Source organism: Sinohyriopsis cumingii, chromosome 1 (assembly GCF_028554795.1).
Source record: "Sinohyriopsis cumingii isolate HCF-2022 chromosome 1, ASM2855479v2, whole genome shotgun sequence".
Classification (NCBI taxonomy): Eukaryota; Metazoa; Mollusca; class Bivalvia; order Unionida; family Unionidae; genus Sinohyriopsis; species Sinohyriopsis cumingii.
Window position 1 is genome coordinate 125,722,339 of NC_142961.1, and position 18,827 is coordinate 125,741,165.

Genomic DNA, 18,827 nt, shown 5'->3' on the forward strand with positions numbered 1-18,827 from the left:
CTGAGTACTCATCATCAAACCTATATCAGTATAGATGAAACCTGGATGTCAGCTTCTGTGTAGAGCAAAAGATATATGAGCCGCGGCATTATCTGGACCTGCATGTGTTTGAAACGTGTGCTTTCAATTCTGCACCAAAGAGTCTGGTGCTAATTTTAGTAGTGAGTGTTCCAAACTCAAGACTGTTAACGGACTGAAATTCCATCAATAAAACAATGTATCTTTTTTTCTTTTCACTTACAACTAGGATAAGCTCTCAAAAGATTATTTTTCCTAAAAACATAACTTACATTATTAATCAATCCTGGCCAGCCAAACCCATATACATCAGAACAGGTGGTCTCTCATAACAGGTAACAATGCTAAATAGTTAATAAATTTGTGCAATGACAGTGTGGTCTCTCAAAACACATGGTTTCACACAGCAGTGGTCTTTCAAGACAGATTTTACTGTATACTCTATTTTATGTTCAACCATTTCCAGACTGGTTCCCATTTTTCCATACAATTAGTACCGTGCATCCTGAAGATAGGCAAGTGGCTGGGGATGACGATTCTGGAGCTTAACTGGCCCAGACAACTAGAAGTTCAATGTTGGGTAAGTAACATTTCAAGTAAGTAATCTAAATTTAACATAAAAGCATACAACTGTTAATTTTGAGGCAATTCTCCCTGTATACTCCTTGTTTGGCTAGTAGGTCAAAATAGGAACTGTCTTTCCCTAAAGTGGTTACATATGATATTTCATTACTGATCAGGCGTAAACTGTCATTTTTATTTACAAAAATGTGGGGGTAAACATGAAGAAGCATCCATCCAATGACATGTGATATCACCCCACAATAGCCGTGTATATTCAATTTTGACAACATATTTTGATAATGCTCAAATTTTTATAAATGTATCAAAACATTTTGCTATGAGAATAATGAGTGGCCATCTTTAGCTAAATACGATATGTATAATTATGGCATGGTCGGTACACTATATGTATAATTATGGCATGGTCGGTTCACTATATGTATAATTATGGCATGGTTGACACACTATATGTATAATTATGGCATGGTCGGTTCACTATATGTATAATTATGGCATGGTCGGTACATTATATGTATAATTATGGCATGGTCGGTACTCTATATGTATAATTATGGCATGGTCGGTACACTATAGGTATAATTATGGCATGGTCGGTACACTATAGGTATAATTATGGCATGGTCAGTTCACTATGTGTATAATTATGGCATGGTCGGTACACTATATGTACAATTATGGCATGGTCGGTACACTATATGTATAATTATGGCATGGTCGGTACACTTTGCCTAGTGTGCAGTTTCATATTTTTGATATAATACATGTGCACATATCACTTTATTTGATTCTGATTAGTCCAAATAAGCCCATGAAATTATTGTGCAGTATTCTCTTTACTGATTGGCTGCAATTGTGGGAAACTTTTTTAACCCTGCCTTCTGGAATTTTTGTTTTTACTGAACATTTTTAGCCACTATTTTATTATTCGACTCGTGAATGGGAATTGGGGAAAAAATGGTCTCATCTGTTTCAATATAGCCAATTTACCCAAACAGTGGTTTGTTATGTCATGTATAACATATCATAACATGAAAAATGGCAAAACCCCAAGACAAGAACAATAACAACAAGTACAGCTACCGGCATTGTTTAGATAACAAGGGTGGGGGTGGGGATGGATGGGCTGTACATCTGTAGCATGGAATCCATGCTATATACAAGCTTGTTTTAAATATGAACTTACTGAAGTAAATAAACTCATCTTTGTTCACAGAAGAATGTCGACAAAATCCGGTCTCCCAAACTGACAGAATTTTATCCGACTACAGCATAAATATGTGATGCAAATCCAACTCAGAAAGAGATTTGTTTACGTCTTCCGTACAGTCTAATGTTCCAAATCAAATACTGCAAATATCAGGTCACAAATATATTACAGTAAATATGTGTATTTCTGCATCCACTAATCTTCTTTTCACAAAAATATCGCAATAAAGTAATGCTTTGTTTTAATGTGGAATTTCAACATAAACACGGACACTGTGTTGTGTTGGCCAACTCAAACCAGTACTGTGCACCACATCAAACAATGTGACATTACACACATTGGACATTTTGTGTTGACAAATGTTTTGTCTTCTGTAAAATATTCTGTTTATTTGGATGGACACTTATTATTTGATTTATAGTTATCAAAAATGTATCATATACTGTCTTTCATCTTTGTTTCAGACTATTTTTAATGAAAAGTACAACATCTGTCAGAATGAATGAAATTATTTGTTCTTTCTATTTAAATAATTTCTACTGAAATAAAACTATGTGAAAAAAGAATCTCAAATGGGTAATGATTTAATATTAAATTTATGAAACTTGTTAAAGCTTGCAAAAGCTGGACATTATTCAACTTGTTTCATAAATTCAACATTATATTGTTACCCATTTGAGATCCTCTATTTATTATTCTTAAAAAAAAGCTTCCCTAATTACTGTAAATATCATTTGTGAGCAGGAATTAACAGTCCACCTATTCTTGATCTACGATCTAAAGTCAATATAATAATCATTATAACTCGTATCCAGATTGGCCTTGGAAGTATGCTTATGTTTAGCATCATGTCAGTTGGCAGATCATTTGTTTTCACTTTAACACCATTTTTCAGCACATAATAGGCTATACATGGCAGCCAGTATATTTAGTGGAGGAAGAGTGAGTGACCCATGGGAAGCTACTGGCAGGCTTTCTCACATACCCATATAAACTGAGCAGAGACTTGAATGCATACGAGCAGAGGCAGAGATCTCGGAAATGCTTAATTACGCATATTTGGATGCAAAAAAATTTTCTGGGACACAGAAAATCACCCACGCAGGAGTCCTCCATATGCACTTTTTGGTTGCAAACAGGAAAGTTTCACGGCACAATAAATATGTTTTAATCACAATGAAAAATGAAACAATTTTATTTAAGTTTATTGCTGACTTCCTTTGATCAATGGTCGTTGGCTTGCTTTGATGAAGGTGCATGTGTTACTGAAGGTGCTACTAAAGGCTCTCTTTGAAGGACCAAACAAATATCTCTTTGTTATTGTTGCGGCAACATAAAAAAACTGTAGAACACTGAAGCAGAGTTTTTTATTATTTGCTTGGTATTATATCGGTGCTTCAAAGGTAATCAGTTTTCTCTGAAGTTGCAGGAAAACTATTTTTTCTGTTACATTTTTTTTTAATTGCTGTCCTTTGGTCGACTGCAGTCATTTCCCGTTCTTGCATTCAGAGGTGGTCGACTGTAGCTAGTCAGCTGCATGGCTATTTTGGTTATATTGCAGCATACAGTACCAAGGCCAGACACCACCGTAAGCGGATTATGATATAACAATGCACTGTTGGGGTGGTTTGTCAATATGAAACAAGGATTTGTTTATATAACAATAGATTCCAGTGCATTTTTATATCCAAGTTTGCGGGACCTGTCATGGTGCCTTTGAATTTCTTCACTCCAAAGCCAACATAGTGTATACTGTTTTTATCAGCCAAAAATGATGCCACCAAAAATATCTCCAGATGGTATATTTTGTCACTAATTAGAAGTTAAAAAACGCAATTTGCGACATTGGCAAAGCCCTGTTATTGTGTTCGTTTCTGATTGTAGCCATATAAATATTGCATGTGACCTTGAAATAAAGGTATGTCAATACTTGAATAAAATGCTGTGTGCAAATTTGGATAAGTATTCTGGGGTTAAATGGAAAACTGATGAAGATTTTAATGAGATTCATTACTCTACTAAAGTTGCTAATTTTGCTAGAACTGATAGTTTGGATGGTACAGTAGCCAAGTGTAAGAAAGTGTGTGATGCCAGTTAGTGTTTGGAATAAAAACTTTCCTTAGATTTACAAAATTCATTCTGAATGTCAAACAAAAGCATATGCCAGTCGTGTAAAGAATGTGGAAATTAAACTCTGTGGCAACTACTGGTTCTTCTAATCTGCAAAGTTACACATTTTCTAGGCGTGAGACATCTTGAGACCACCAACTTGCTAGGTAGTCATAAAATCATTGAACTGCACACTGACAGAAGCTTGCACAACTCTACATCAAGAGTACAGAAATTTCCAGACTCTGCTAAGTGCCTTTCCCAAGAACACACAAAGGCAGTCGACTCAGATTGGCATGGACAGATATCAAACTCACAACCCTTGGACTGCAAGTACAACACTATATCAATTATGCTACCATGGTCCCAAAAACTGTAGTATAATGGCCCTTTTGACCCATAAAGGACTGTAGTATAATGGCCCTTTTGACCCCTAATGAACTCATACCATTGTAATCTGATACACCATACACACTAACAGATTTCTCAATTCTAGAAAAATGCATACTTAAGAAAAGAAAGAACAAAACTTCTACTTCTACAATAAATCCAACTCTTTTTTTCTTATACAAAAACCTACTAATACTGCAATGATAATATAAACCAATCAGATTTGGCATAAATTATTTTACTGCAATGTTACCTACTATTTAAACCAACGGTAGTTGTAATCTTGGAAAAATTCATGCCCTGGTACTTCTTTTTGAACTTTATTTTGGTCTGCTCAAGATATGTCTGTAAAGAAAAAAATTAGAAATTAGAAATTAACAATATTTTGAGTTGAAACATGTATTGCCCAAGGCATAATGATTGTGTAAATCATGTTAATTTGGCTAAAGTCACACTCAAAAACCTTTATTGTCCTCGCATTTTAATATGAAGGACAATTATGTTACCCTCCATCTGTAACTCTATATCCTTTTAGACCACTGGACAAAAATTCACTAAACTTGGAACCCAAGTTAGCCATATGGTAACCAAGTGCAAGAAGGGTACCGATATAATTTCTGACCCTATTATCTCAGGTCAAAGGTCATATTTATTTAAAAAATGCAACAATTAAAGTGACATTTGTTGATGATTTGTACAAAAGGTTAGCAGCATGACAAATAATATGCTGTCTATAGACACTTAAAAAATCAATTCCAACTGCAAACAACACAGACTCAGATCTATCATCATGTAATATGCCAGCAGATCAGTGTATGATGTCTGTTCTAATGAGTGCTCCTAACAAATTGCAAAGATCTAAATCTACTGGTACATCATGCAATGGCAGATCTGGGTCTGTGCAGGATGCAGTTGGACTCCACTTATAACTGAATATAGATGGCATGTTACAGTATTTCTGGTAATGATCCTTTGAATAAAGCTGGACGCAAAGAAATATCAGATATAATGAGCCCATAATGTGTCCCTACCACGGCATTATCAAATATTATACCTTGGTTATAATGAAACTCAAGCATATATGATGTATGGAGTCTCACTGGCTTTGTTATTCATGCATTATTTAAATCTGGTGCATCAGAAGCCAATGGCTTACTTATAGTTAGACTACCAATATTAATCAAACACTCCCTGCACAACTTTTGATAAGAAAGGTTGTAACCGATTTTATATAATTATATTACATTTTTAAAAATTGCAATAAACGTTTTGCACGCATATAAATACGCAAAACAGTTTAACTGTTAAAATAATCCAAGATGTCATCATACTGATCCAAATGAAAGCACAATTCAATATTGTACATTCAATATAGTCTTAGCATTTCATTAATATAAACAAGTGACAGAAATATGTTCCAAATGCATGTTTGAAAAGTTTGTTTTGGGATTTTTAATGTAGCTTTTTTGTAAAAATCAGTCATAATGGTACAATGTCTGCAGTATGACAGTTGTTAGTCATGTCTAGCACCGGGGCATGATGCCACAGACATGTAGCATTATGTCCCACCCAGTAACATTATCCTGATACCAGGCCGACCAGTCCTAACACTAACCTCTTAATGCTGAGCACCAACTGAGGCAGCTGCTAGTACCATTTTTATAAGTCTTTGGTGTAATTCAGCCAGGGTGCAAACCCATGATCTCCTGCATTGAAGACAGATGCCCTAACCACTAGGCCACAGAGATGTCCAATTTACTCAGAGTATTTTATTATATTTGTATCAGTTGATTCTTTTGGGACAGCGAGTTCACAAATACATTTAGTCTGCCTGGACTATGATGAACTTGTACATTTGACATCGATGACCCCACCTTAGAAAATCCCAAACAAGAATTCAGAGATCTGGTGATCTGTTTCCCTCTTGCTGTCTGATAAAATTTACCACAGTGGAGTCACTGGTTAGAATGAGAACACCCTTTCCATGCAGCTTCTCCTGCCACCAATGAAATGTTTTCAGTATCGCTTTTATCTGCAGGACATTGATATGCAATAAATGATCCTGAGTAGGCTACTGGCTGCTGGACTCCTGGAATGATGGAAGGAGAATCTACACTGTGAATGATGTCTCTCTTCTGAACAGCATTTAAAACCTGCCTTGGTGTTTCCATTTTGAACTATGTGTGGAAAGCTCTTAGGTCTATGACTTATCAAATAGTGCCATTGGCTGATGGAACCAGGAGCGGGTTTGAAAAAACCCAAATGATCTTATGTTGTCGTTGATCTATACCACCCTTCTCAGGAGAAGATTGTTATGTCTCATTTCAGCATGTATGTCTTAAATGTTTCTTAGGAGACATCTGTAGTTGTTTGGTCCCTGGACAATAGAGGTGGACCTTCAACATGATAATGAGGTCTTCTGAAACTACTTGCCATGTCCAACGATTGTCACGGTAAATTCTGTCCAAATCAACAGCGAAGAATAGTTGTCTTCACCCCAAGACACCATGAGAATGCTGTCATTTCTTCTTGCAAGGAAGCTGTCATGGACAGAAACTGAGGGCAGAACAATATTTAGTACTGATGCCATTTGAAAGACAAACTCCAATGCATGTCAAATGAGAATCGTGGTGGAAGACATTAGGGTGACCAAGTCCAGCAAAGAACATACTGCCATTCTAAACCAACTGGTAAATGACTTCGAATTCGTCTACACTCAGCAGGATTTTGACAATCCTAAGTGTGTATTGTCTACAACAGTGTGTGTTTTATAGTATCTGCTATTAAATCTGAAGGATGGCATCACTGCAAAAGGAAAAGTCTACTGACACTAGGGTCCTGCAATTGTCTGTGTAAGTAACCCAACAGGTCCTGCACTTGATCACACTATGGTAGTGGTTTGAATGCTGGGTCATCTTTCTGAATTAACAAGTCAACAAATGCTGGAAATCAGGACCAACCTGTTGATGGAGTAAAAAGAGTTCAAAACTCTGATGGTGATATGAAAGAATTCTTCGATCAATACATGAGAGGCAGAGTCTTCTCATGTAGGTAGGCACACTGGACAAAGACATTCATTCCCACCTCTGACTTTAAGGATAACTGTGGTGTTAATCAAATGCAATCTGAAACATGTGTCCAATCATGGCAGAACAGTACCATTTTATCTTCCATGACATTGTCCAGTTCTTTATGCTGCGAGAGATTATGGGATATTTGATCCAAACATCCAACCCTCAGTGGCATGGTGCAAAACAGTATCTGAGTTGGCTTCATTTGATTCCCATCTTGCTTATATCTACCTGGTAAAGACTAGCCATCAAACCCTGTCAGTATCAGTCCTACTAGTTCCACCAAAACGTGTTGTCAGGTTGAGCCAGAGACAGTGGAGTTGGTGTTGTAGCTGTCACTGAAATATCCTGGCTAGAGGGGCACTATCAAATGTGTCCTCATCTCTCAGAGTGTGCTTCTGCAGTGTTTCCCTTTATGCACATTTGTGCATCAGGGTCGCATGCTGGAGAAAACTGATGCACACATTTTGTTGCCGTGTGATTTTTTTTAGGCAAAGGATTCACATAATGCTATCAGGGTTTATTTAATATCCAATGCATTGAAGGAAGAATGGCATCGTGTTTACTTCGAGCATAGGCATTAACTGGTTCCCCACTTTGTTTGCTCCCTGCATTGTGCTCCTCTATTCATATAGCAGAGTGCAAAGCAGGGAACACATGAAACAAGGAATCAGACTAGCATAGGCAATGTTATGACGGAGTAGCTTCCCCACATCTCGCGAGCTTTCATATGATTTCCATCGAGCTCTGCATGATGTCATCTAGATGTTTAACCTCAATGCTCGCTGCACTAGAAAGTGATCTCCAGATTAAAACGTCGTGTACTAGGAATCATAAGCAAAGAAAGTGAACGAAGCAGAACACAAAAGAGTAACCGTGTATCTAACTTTAATGAAAAATGGAGAAAATAATTCCATTGACTGGCATACGCCACATCCATTAGGATTACCGTGTGACTTCTGATTGTGTGATTGCGAAGACTGCAAAAGTGAATAATCCTTTTGAGACAGGGTTTAAGAATTTTAAAAAATCTGCCCTCGTTCGCCACAAGATATGTGGAGAACACATTACAACCCAAGACATAAATCGGTAAACTTGCTGAGACAAATGCATTATTTGGATTACAAAGTAAGCAGGTTATTGCAGATTTTGTTGGTTTTTAACTTTGCTGCAATAAAAGAAATATCTTAAAGTTCAAGTGTAACTTATTAGAAAGAAGATGAATCATTAGCCTCCTTCATTTTAGGATGAAGGTGTTCTAGGATGAAGTACAATGAAACAGATGATAGTACACATTTTATGACAGGCAGTAAATTAACTGCCATTGGTTAAAAAAATTTATTTGGCTTTTTGTATTAGCTTGTATGTAATGTGTTGGTCTATAATATTGCTTCAAAAAGATTATAAGGAGACTGTTATAAGTACAACTTTACAAGAAAAATGAACTAATAAAATTATTCTCTGAATGGACAATTCATTTGTTTGTTAATTGCACATGTTGGTTTATTTGTATGTTTAGAGAAAGACAGTATGTTGTGCATCTTGCAATATCCTATTTCAAGCTGAAAAAGTAAATGTCAGATGAAAATTTGTCAATACATTTTTGACCCCCACATTTTTTATTTGAACCCCAGTTCTGACACCAAGGTTTTTTTAACCCTCAATTTTATAACCCTGGGGGATACACTGTTGCTTCTGCATTTTCTTTTTCTGTTTTGAGTTTTTCAGTCCAGCCCATGTGATATGTTTTGAGTGTACTCCAAGTACTACTGCCCACTGACTTTCAGTCCAGCCCATGTATATGTGATATGTTCCCAAATTAGCAACCAACACATGCTAGACATACTGCATGGTTGTCATCCACACATTTCCACTGCTTACATTTTAGTCCTTCCCATGATAATAATTTGTAAAAAGAATCTGAGCTGACAGTATTATACAGGTGTAGCCAGCCACATGTGTGGGCATTATTAGGCTACCACACCAAACTGTGTAAAATTACCCATTAGAAAAGGCCCAGGTGGAAGCCTATACAGGTAATGACAGAAAAGTGCTGCTTTGAATAAACACAAAGTAGATGCTATTATGTAAAATATATGGTGTAAATTTACCTGCAAGAAAGGTCCAAGAAACTGTAAATACTGGTAGTGTCACTGAAGCCTTGCTTATAATAACCACAAAGTAGACAATAGCACAGACATTATCTGCACAATTAATTAAAGCTATTAATGGCATAAATGTCACAAGTTTAGCTAGAGAAGCACACAAAAAATTGTGCTAATGGATGCACAAAAGACCATCCCATTAGCTCCCCTGATTTCTGACCAGTAGAGGTAAAAATTACTTCTAAATGTGAACTGCTTAACCCAAAATGACCTCTGACCATGGGTCAGAATTATAGCCAAAGTGTTCATGCATGTATTTGAACACTGATAAAATATGGCATTGAATAACTTACTGTTTTTCCTGCATTGTCCAGCCCCAAAATAAGAACATTGTATTCATCCTTCTGGAACATGTACTTCCACAGGCCAGACAGCAGGGTATACATCTGTATATACAAAACAAATCTAGTATAATTTCATACACAGACCAGACATCATCTAAATATACAAACCATATAAAGCATAATTTCATACACAGACCAGACATCATCTAAATATACAAACCATATAAAGCATAATTTCATACACCCCCATACAGCAGGGTATAAATCAACAAAACATACACAGTATAATTTCATACAGATATATCTTTTTGACATCAAAACTCAAAATTAACACTAGCTCCCTATCAATTTCCTAGCTTCAATCCTTATTTCCTGGTGTGTGTTTGTGTTTTTGGATTTTTAACGTAGTTTTCACAAGTGTAGTCATATTATTACAATGCATGCAGTGTGGCAGTTTATAGTGATGTCTAGCACTGGGGCATCATTTCAAAGACATATAGCATGATGTCCCACCTAGTCACATTATCCTGACACCAGGCCAACCAGTCCTAACACTAACCTCTTAATGCTGAGCGCCTAGTGAGGCAGTAGTTAGTACCATTTTTGTAAGTCTTTGGTATGACTCAGCCTGGGTTCAAACCTGCAACCTCCTACATCAAAGGCAGACACTCTAACCTCTTATGCCACCAGAGCAGTTTCTTTGCAAGTAAAAAAGGTACATACTGGCAATTTATTGTTTGAGCCTCTTTTATTGCTTCAGTGTCAGTGACCATGGTAATCTTTGCATATTTGTCAAATTTTACAGAGCTGGGTACCACAACTAATTTTTTACAACTGTATTTCTGAGTGTACTGTGATATATACTGTGTGTGTATTTGACTTGGATTTTTAACGTAGCTTTAACAATTTTTCTGTCATATCGCTACAATGTCTGCAGTGTGACAGTTTACAGTGATGTCTAGCACTAGGGCATCATGCTGCAGATATGTAGCATGATATCCCACCCAGTCACATTATCCTGACACCAGGCCGACCAGTCCTAACACTAACCTCTGAATGCTGAGCGCCAAGCGAGGCAGCTGTAAATACCATTTTTGTAAGTCTTTGGTATGACTCAGCTGGGGATCAAACCGACGACCTCCCGCATCCGAGGCAAACGCTCTAACCACTAGGCCACCGGAGCGGTTGCAATATATACTAAGGTATACCACAATTATATTAAGCCAACAATTCAATGCCAGACACGTTTTCATTAAATTTATGCCTGTCAATAGCTGGAAATATATCCTGTTCTGATTTAAAGTAAAATGATGCCATATTATATCCATGATATTATTTGGAAGAAAAAAAATTAATTATCTTGAGAAAAATGAAAAGAAAATACTTCAGCTCAAATTAAAATCACAGCGGCTGCCAAAATAATATGGTGAGTAACTTATAACAGATGAATTTGCTATGTGTAATGTGTAATCTAAACAATGTAACTTGGATGTAACTTGGATGATTCAACTTTCACTATAGCTGATACTGTGAAAGACATTGTGTGCCAACAGTAGGAAGACTACTGATAAAAATAGGAAAGGCTAATAATGATGCCTACAATTTTCTAGCTACACAACTGATATACTAAACAGGCAACTTTAAGTAGGATGCCAACTCCCAGGCAAGATATTTATCAGAGAGGGCCAGTGAATAAAAATACACTTACTAAACAAACGAGAAATATTGAGTGGATTTGAAATTAAAGTTCAGACAGAAAACAAGCATGCTTCTGAAAATCAACGGCTGATTCGCAGTCTAACATAGCAATGCATATACTTAACACATTCACATATTCGCCCACACATATACCCCTTAGAACTTCACTAAATATGTAAAATTTATTTAGTGTACCCCGCCTATGCTTATACCCCACCCAAATGTTAACATAATCTCACATGAAGCTACCACATGTGCTAAAAGCCACACTGCAATGTACATGTAGGTGTGCAAATTAGTTGTAGCTTGGAGTAAAATTATGTCAGCAACCACATGCAATGGATTTATCAAGGCTGGAACACTTCCACAATGGACAACTTAAGCATGGTGATGGTTACAATGATGCATGAAACATGGAGGTTGTTGAAGCATATCTTGCAACAGTAATAGAGATTTTCAACAACGAGGAGTAAGATGAGAGCTTAATTTAATGGCAAATCCAGCAGCAAGGATGAACTGAATGAATAAATATTAGATAGGTTTCTTTCAATAATTCTGTTATAATGCCAGTGAGTTGGACATTAGTATAACAGTGAAGAAAACTATTAGGTATGTGTATTAATTAAATACTATCACTACAATTAACTTCCTGGCATCCATTTTCCATTGTCATTGTGTTCAACATAAACAAACTTTTAAAATCATTATCACACATTTATTAACAATTATATCTGATTACATTTAAAAATAAACTGATGACTACCAAATGTGCAAATAAGAACTGATAAACCCCACCCAATGATATACCCTTCATGGGGGTGGGGGGGTACAGAGTATGTAAAATCCTACAAAAACGTGTAGTGTTGTGACAAAAAAATCAACAGATACTACCTGAACAATATGGGAAAATCCAGAACTGTTGATTTCACAAAACTGGACAATACTAGGCAAGGAATGATTCTAAAATCACCAGTGTCTTCTAGTATTTTCCAATCAACCCTTTACCACCAGTATTACTGAGTAAACAATACTGGTATAATTAGTATTGTTGTTTAGCAGGTTAAAGGAAATAAAACTGTATAGATATTGTAAATGTATCTTCTTGACAATGTGCAGTTCAGACCTAGTGAACAGTTACTATAGTAACATGTGTCACTTAATGAGGACTGAGAGATATATTTCTAGTAGTCTTTGCATATCTATGGTTTCCTCATCATTCAATCATATATGAATTAACTAGTTTCTTCAAAACACATATGGGTATCTGCAAAGGCATACTTAGAACATTACAGTAAAAGTTTCCAGTATTTTGCTTAGAACAAAATGTTATCTCCAATATGATCAATTAGCAATAATGGTGTTTCGAATAGTCTTCTAAAAATAATATTGGAATTTTCTGGTATTGTCTGGTAGTAAGTAAAGTTAAATTGGTGACCAAAATGTCCCTTATTCAGTCAGTATTTTTATTGAAAATATTAATATTTATGTGTTTGATAATAGCCCTACAATGTAAGATACTGAACCTGAAAAATGGCGTTAAACCCTAAAACAACAACAACAACAACAATTAGACATTACAGTCCAGCTGCACCTTTCAGTTAAATTTTAAAACAACATCAGTGTAACTCCTAGGGTACACAACTGAGCATCAAAAATCCACTTGGTGTCATAACTGGGGGTCAGATAGTCCTACAATGTAAGACGTCTCCCATGGTATTTATGGTTTTCTTGGGTGTCGCACAGGGGAAACATCTGACACTGTAGGACATGGGTCAGACAGTCCTACATGTAAGACCCTGATGCTGATATTTATGTTTTGGGCATCATGGTCTTACATCCTAACTAACGGCACTGTGTAGTGTGTTTTGATGTCAACTAACATTGTAAGGAAAGTAAAATTTTCAGGAATATTTCACACAACTGGCAACCAATAATGACACTTTCATACAAAGTAAAGTCATAATGTTTTAGTCAGACTTTATTTACTCTGAGGTCTTTTCTCTAATAAATTTAAATTCTCACAAAAGAAATGGACATGTTTACAAGTTTTGTTGGTTTACATTTCAGTTGGCTGGAAAGCGATGAAAGCTGGGACTGCTGAAATTGGATTAAGTTGAAATATTATTCTTTAATGAAACGAATAAAAATATATTATGCTATTGGAACTGTAGGCAATGTTTTGTTTCATTCAAGAAATATATCCTGCACATGAACCTGAAAATTTGAATTTTGTTATACTGTTAGTCGAAATCAAAACACGCTACACAGCACCGTTATTTAGGTGGTAAGACCCATCACACCCCAGAAAACAAAATATCGGGTGATGTGTCTAACGTTGGACTAATAAATTAGGGGAAGAGTGTCGATATAGGCTGCCAAGTATGTGCCAAGTTTGACTACTCATTCCGATGTGAACCGACATCGAAACACGCTATACAAGGCCGTAACTTGGGAAGTAAGAAATAGCACAAAAACAAAAACAGCATGTGCTATGTCTTACATTGTAGGACTACCGAGGTGAGTATCTGTACCGGGTGAGCATTTGACAAAGTTTATATTTCTCATGAAAAATCTTTGCTTTGCATATTCTAATAAAATATACAAAACCCGTACAGATTATAACAAGTTAATTTCACAGTACCTGGGAATTAGGAAATTAATTGTCAACAGATATATTTTCAGAAGAAAAGAAAAAACTATGTGACGTTAACACTTTCTGTAGTGCAGGTCGCCATATTGCGGCATATGGAACAGCTGAATAACATGTTTAAACTTAGTCTGTTCCGGATCAGCACTGAATAAAAAAAAAGCGATAACGGATCACATTGTTATGTAAAAATTGTCACTTTAAAAATAATAACATTAAACCATTAATATTTAAAAACTTAAAACAATAATGATCGTCGTCGCAATAAATCAATAGATTGGATACTGTATAATGCATTTCCAAAGGGATATAACATTATTTTGCATATACGTTAGGAATTACTTCCCTTTAATAGGAAAATACCTTCCTACCTGGTTTTTCGTGTACTTTATAATGAGAAAGCGATGGATTGTAACACGTACAAAAGATGATGTCATGATTTTCTGGCATGACTTAGAGGCAACAAATAATCAAGTAAAAGAAACAAACTTCATGTTTATCAAATGTTTGGTATTCAATGGAGCGTTATATGAGTTATTGCGAGTTCTACATTAGCCAACAGTTCATTTTCTTTCATTTATTTTATATACATACATACATACATACATACATACATACTTACTTACTTACTTACTAATTCACATCAAAGAAGCAAATAACCAAGCTGGAACTTTCTTATAAACGTGGACTAGAGTTGAAATTTAGTATATGTATATATACATGCATGATGAAATGTATGTACCTGTGTATAGAATATTGTTCACATATGTATATGTTTCCCAGTATAGTCACAGATATTTATTCATGTTAAATATGTATGCATGAGTGTGCGACGATACCTGATTATGTGTATGTTTTGTATTTTTTTTTTAAATTAACATAACCAATTACAAAAAGTGAGGACCACGTGGCAAATGGGTTAGTCATGACGAAATGTATTATCCTCGTTAAAGAAAGTTTAGTATTATTGTTTATTATCATCATCATCATCATCATCATCATTATTATTATTATTATTATTATTATTATTATTATTATTATTATTATTATTATTATCATTATTATTATGATTATTATTATCCAAAAGAGAAAAGAACAGTGTTTTAATTATTATCGATAACTGTATATTTAATCATCAACATGTCCCATAACATTTCTATTCTATTCATTATTTTTTTAAAACAATTTATGCACATTTCCTCCAAGGCACTTTAATGGTGCAACTAGTAAAGTTCCCACAGAGACAGACAGAGAGAGAGAGCGAGAGAGAGAGAGAAGAGAGAGAGAGAGATGTGTTCGTCTCCCTCTGTTTATTTCTCATTATATTGGCGTCAATGTTAACATAGATTGTTGTAGATTTTTGCAATATCAACTATTTTAGCCATCTCTCTCTCTCTCTCTCTCTCTCTCTCTCTCTCTCTCACACACACACACACACACACACACACACACGGACACACACACACACGGGCGCGCACACACACACACACACACACACGCACACACACCGCGGGGACAGGAGGTGTACAATCATTAAAATCAGTTAAGAGTCATATTTGAAGGACACTGGAGATCTGATTTTAATCAGATTGGGAGGTATACGACATACTTCAACATTAGTTTTGAAAGGGCGGGTACAATAAGTAATACGTTACTAAGTTTTCGAACTTTGTAGGAGGGCAAGTGCCAACAGAAGAGGTTGGTACCTATTTTTTATGGGGGGGGGGACTACATAATTGCCCCTTTAACCAGAACAACGTCAACAGCAATAATAATAATAATAATAATAATATGAGGACAACTACAATGATTATGTTTCGTCTTCATAGATTTATTGGTGTTGGTTATTTAAGGAGGTGTTAAGTATGTTATGTTATGTATACTTAATTTGTATTTGTTAGTTTTTCTCCATTATAATAGGTTATGTATAATTGTATTATTCTGGACATGACCTTGTTCAAAATCAAGTTCACTTTGTACCTGACTAGGCACATTGATGTTGTATTTATTTTAAAAATAAATGATACATAAATAATATTTCTCAAGGAGTGTGGGTTAAATATTAGGATCATCATCAATAAAGGTAAATATGTTTATTTGGATCTAGGTATAGGATATTGGAGAAAAAAACCAACCTATGAAAAACATGTTGCACTTGATGTTTCCCATGTTCTTTATTTTAATTTTATCTGTTTACAACTTTGAATTTTCTAGAAATGGAATGTGGAATGTGGACCAGTATCCTGGCTTTACTTTTGTGTCTTGGTCTTCCATATAAAGTCTTTTTTTTTTACTTTAAAATTATTCATTCTTGTTATAACTTACGAAGCAGAATCATTTATATTGTTGTGTTTGATTTTTTTTATTTTAGGTGGAATTATTTATTCAATATATTTTTCTTTGTAATTGCAAAGTGCACACTAATACTTTTGGACATAAACATTAATTTGGAATTATAGTGAATTCAGACAAGGACATTTTGGGTTATATTATTGTGATTAATTGGAAATGTTAGCACATCATCACATTTCAGGCCACTGGTACATTAGTACATTCAAGACTACATGCATATCAACACCTTCAGCGCTGGATCTAATTTCGAACACCACTGGAATTTAATTAGAACTTTATTCATGATGATTGGTGATACAACTTTTGGAACTAGTTGGTATTTAATTCGCCATATTGTCAGTTCTTTTTAAATGTTCACTTTGTAAACTAAAGAATTAAAATTATTTCCTCAGTTTTACAAAACTTGTTTGTGTTCTCTATTTTCCGTGACTTAGTTTAAGACCATAGAGTCGTAATAAATGTATAGATCCCCTTAATTATTTTCAACATAATTCCGGAAGATCAGTTTGGTTATCATATGATCGGCTTACCACAACTTGACACACCGATCCCTGATTAACAGACAGAAGTGGGGTCTAATACAGAAGCATCTTGATTTGGGCTGAGGCTTACTTTATAATGATAGCAAGAAATGACGATAAGATTTTAGCGACCGTCAAATCTGCCTCCCAACTCCCACATCATTATTGGGGGGTTTATCGTATAACTTAATCTCTCTCTCTCTCTCTCTCTCTCTCTCTCTCTCTCTCTGGGGTCATCAATTACTTTATCTATCATTATATCTATGTTAGCGGCTCCACGCAATCCTTGCTAACACCTGGCCGTAAATCTCAGGTGACTCTACCTGGCTCACCTCCAAATACCTGATTAGTCAATTGCTTACCTGTAGGTATAAACAGATAGATAAACAAGACATCTCTCTCTCTCTCTCTCTCTCTCTCTCACACACACACACACACACACACACACACACACACACACACACATTAAAACTGATGTAAAGAATTTGAAGTCAATAAAAGGAGGAAGAACTCTAAAACGTAACATGTGACATTTCCTATACTCATTACACAAAGGTATTAACTGCTTTTTGGAAGGCAACATAGCATTGAAAAGGCATTTTCGCTAACGCCTGATCCATTCTATTGTTTCATTTATTAACAAGACTAAATGGTTGCATGTCTGTGCTGGCAATGTTTGTGCATGTAAAACAATAGCTAGCAACATATGCCAATATATAACATTAACATATTGCAAATAATAACGACCATTGTTTTCGCTTCTTATGTGTAAGTGATTGAGTTATCTCAACTACGCTTTTAACTTTCAACTTACAGGGCACCGGGTGTCCGAGTGGTCTATGGCGCCTTTACCGATAATTCGCATCTTACTTCTGTCCGCTTGGGTTCCAGACTCGGCTCGAACAAGGTGGGTATGTGCGATTGACAGGCTTTCCATGTGTCTGTGGTTCTTCCCGAGGTCTTCCCGGATTATTCTTTCCACCAAAAATATAGTGAACCCACCATGTATATATAGCTTATCATGTACCGAAAAAAACCTTCACAAATCCAAACCAAAACTTCGGTAACTTTTAAACGTTCTAATGGCCAAATCATTTAAATTGCCAATTTGAAAAAGCATTAATAAACGCAGTTGGTATACCGGATAACGCCATTGACGGCATTTGGTATGCTGGATAAAGCAACTGACGGCAAAGTTTGCGGAAAGAGCAACGATGATGATTTCGTTAGTAACTAAAATGGAAAGATAGACATCGGCATCGGCAGCGCTACTGTGATGTTTAGCACCAATCAATCAGCAAATAAATAGTTGGTGTAGAGTTTACATATCACTACCATCGTCGTCGTCACCATCGTCATCATCATCATCATCATCAACGACGACGACAACAACAACGTCGCCGTTAAGGTCATTATTATTATTATTATCATCATTTAAACAAAACATACTAAACTGAACACACAAGTAGAAAGTTTCTAAATTATATATCAAGAATGTTTGTCGTCGAACTAAATTAATTTGTATAGGGACTAGAAATAAAGAAAAGACAATCCATTCTTTACCTGTTAAATCGTTTTCCTAAAAAATGTCTTTATTGTTGCATTGCAAAGGAACTGTGATCAGATTCATGGGCAGGGTCTAAGTTGAAAAAAGTACTTTACCAGCAGAAAATACGGGGAATCAAACTACAACAAAATTACTGTTTTACTTGTTACTCCCATATACAGCGACAACAAATTCTAAAACCGTTTTTTTTTTCTTCTTAAGAAATAATTGGAA

General features: G+C 35.6%; 1 protein-coding gene across 1 annotated transcript in view; it reads right to left on the minus strand.

Annotated features, from left to right (window-relative positions):
* The window catches only part of LOC149807823 (ADP-ribosylation factor-related protein 1-like), a 30,692-nt gene extending 16,367 nt beyond the window's left edge, over positions 1-14,325 (minus strand). The window contains exons 1-3 of the mRNA XM_089971016.1: positions 14,169-14,325; positions 9,839-9,931; positions 4,567-4,654 (exon numbers count right to left, since the gene is read on the minus strand). Of these exons, the coding sequence (XP_089827142.1) occupies positions 4,567-4,654; positions 9,839-9,931 (181 nt within the window). The 5' untranslated portion in view covers positions 14,169-14,325. The remainder of the gene's footprint in view (positions 1-4,566; positions 4,655-9,838; positions 9,932-14,168) is intronic.
* Between the last annotated feature and the right edge of the window lie 4,502 nt (positions 14,326-18,827).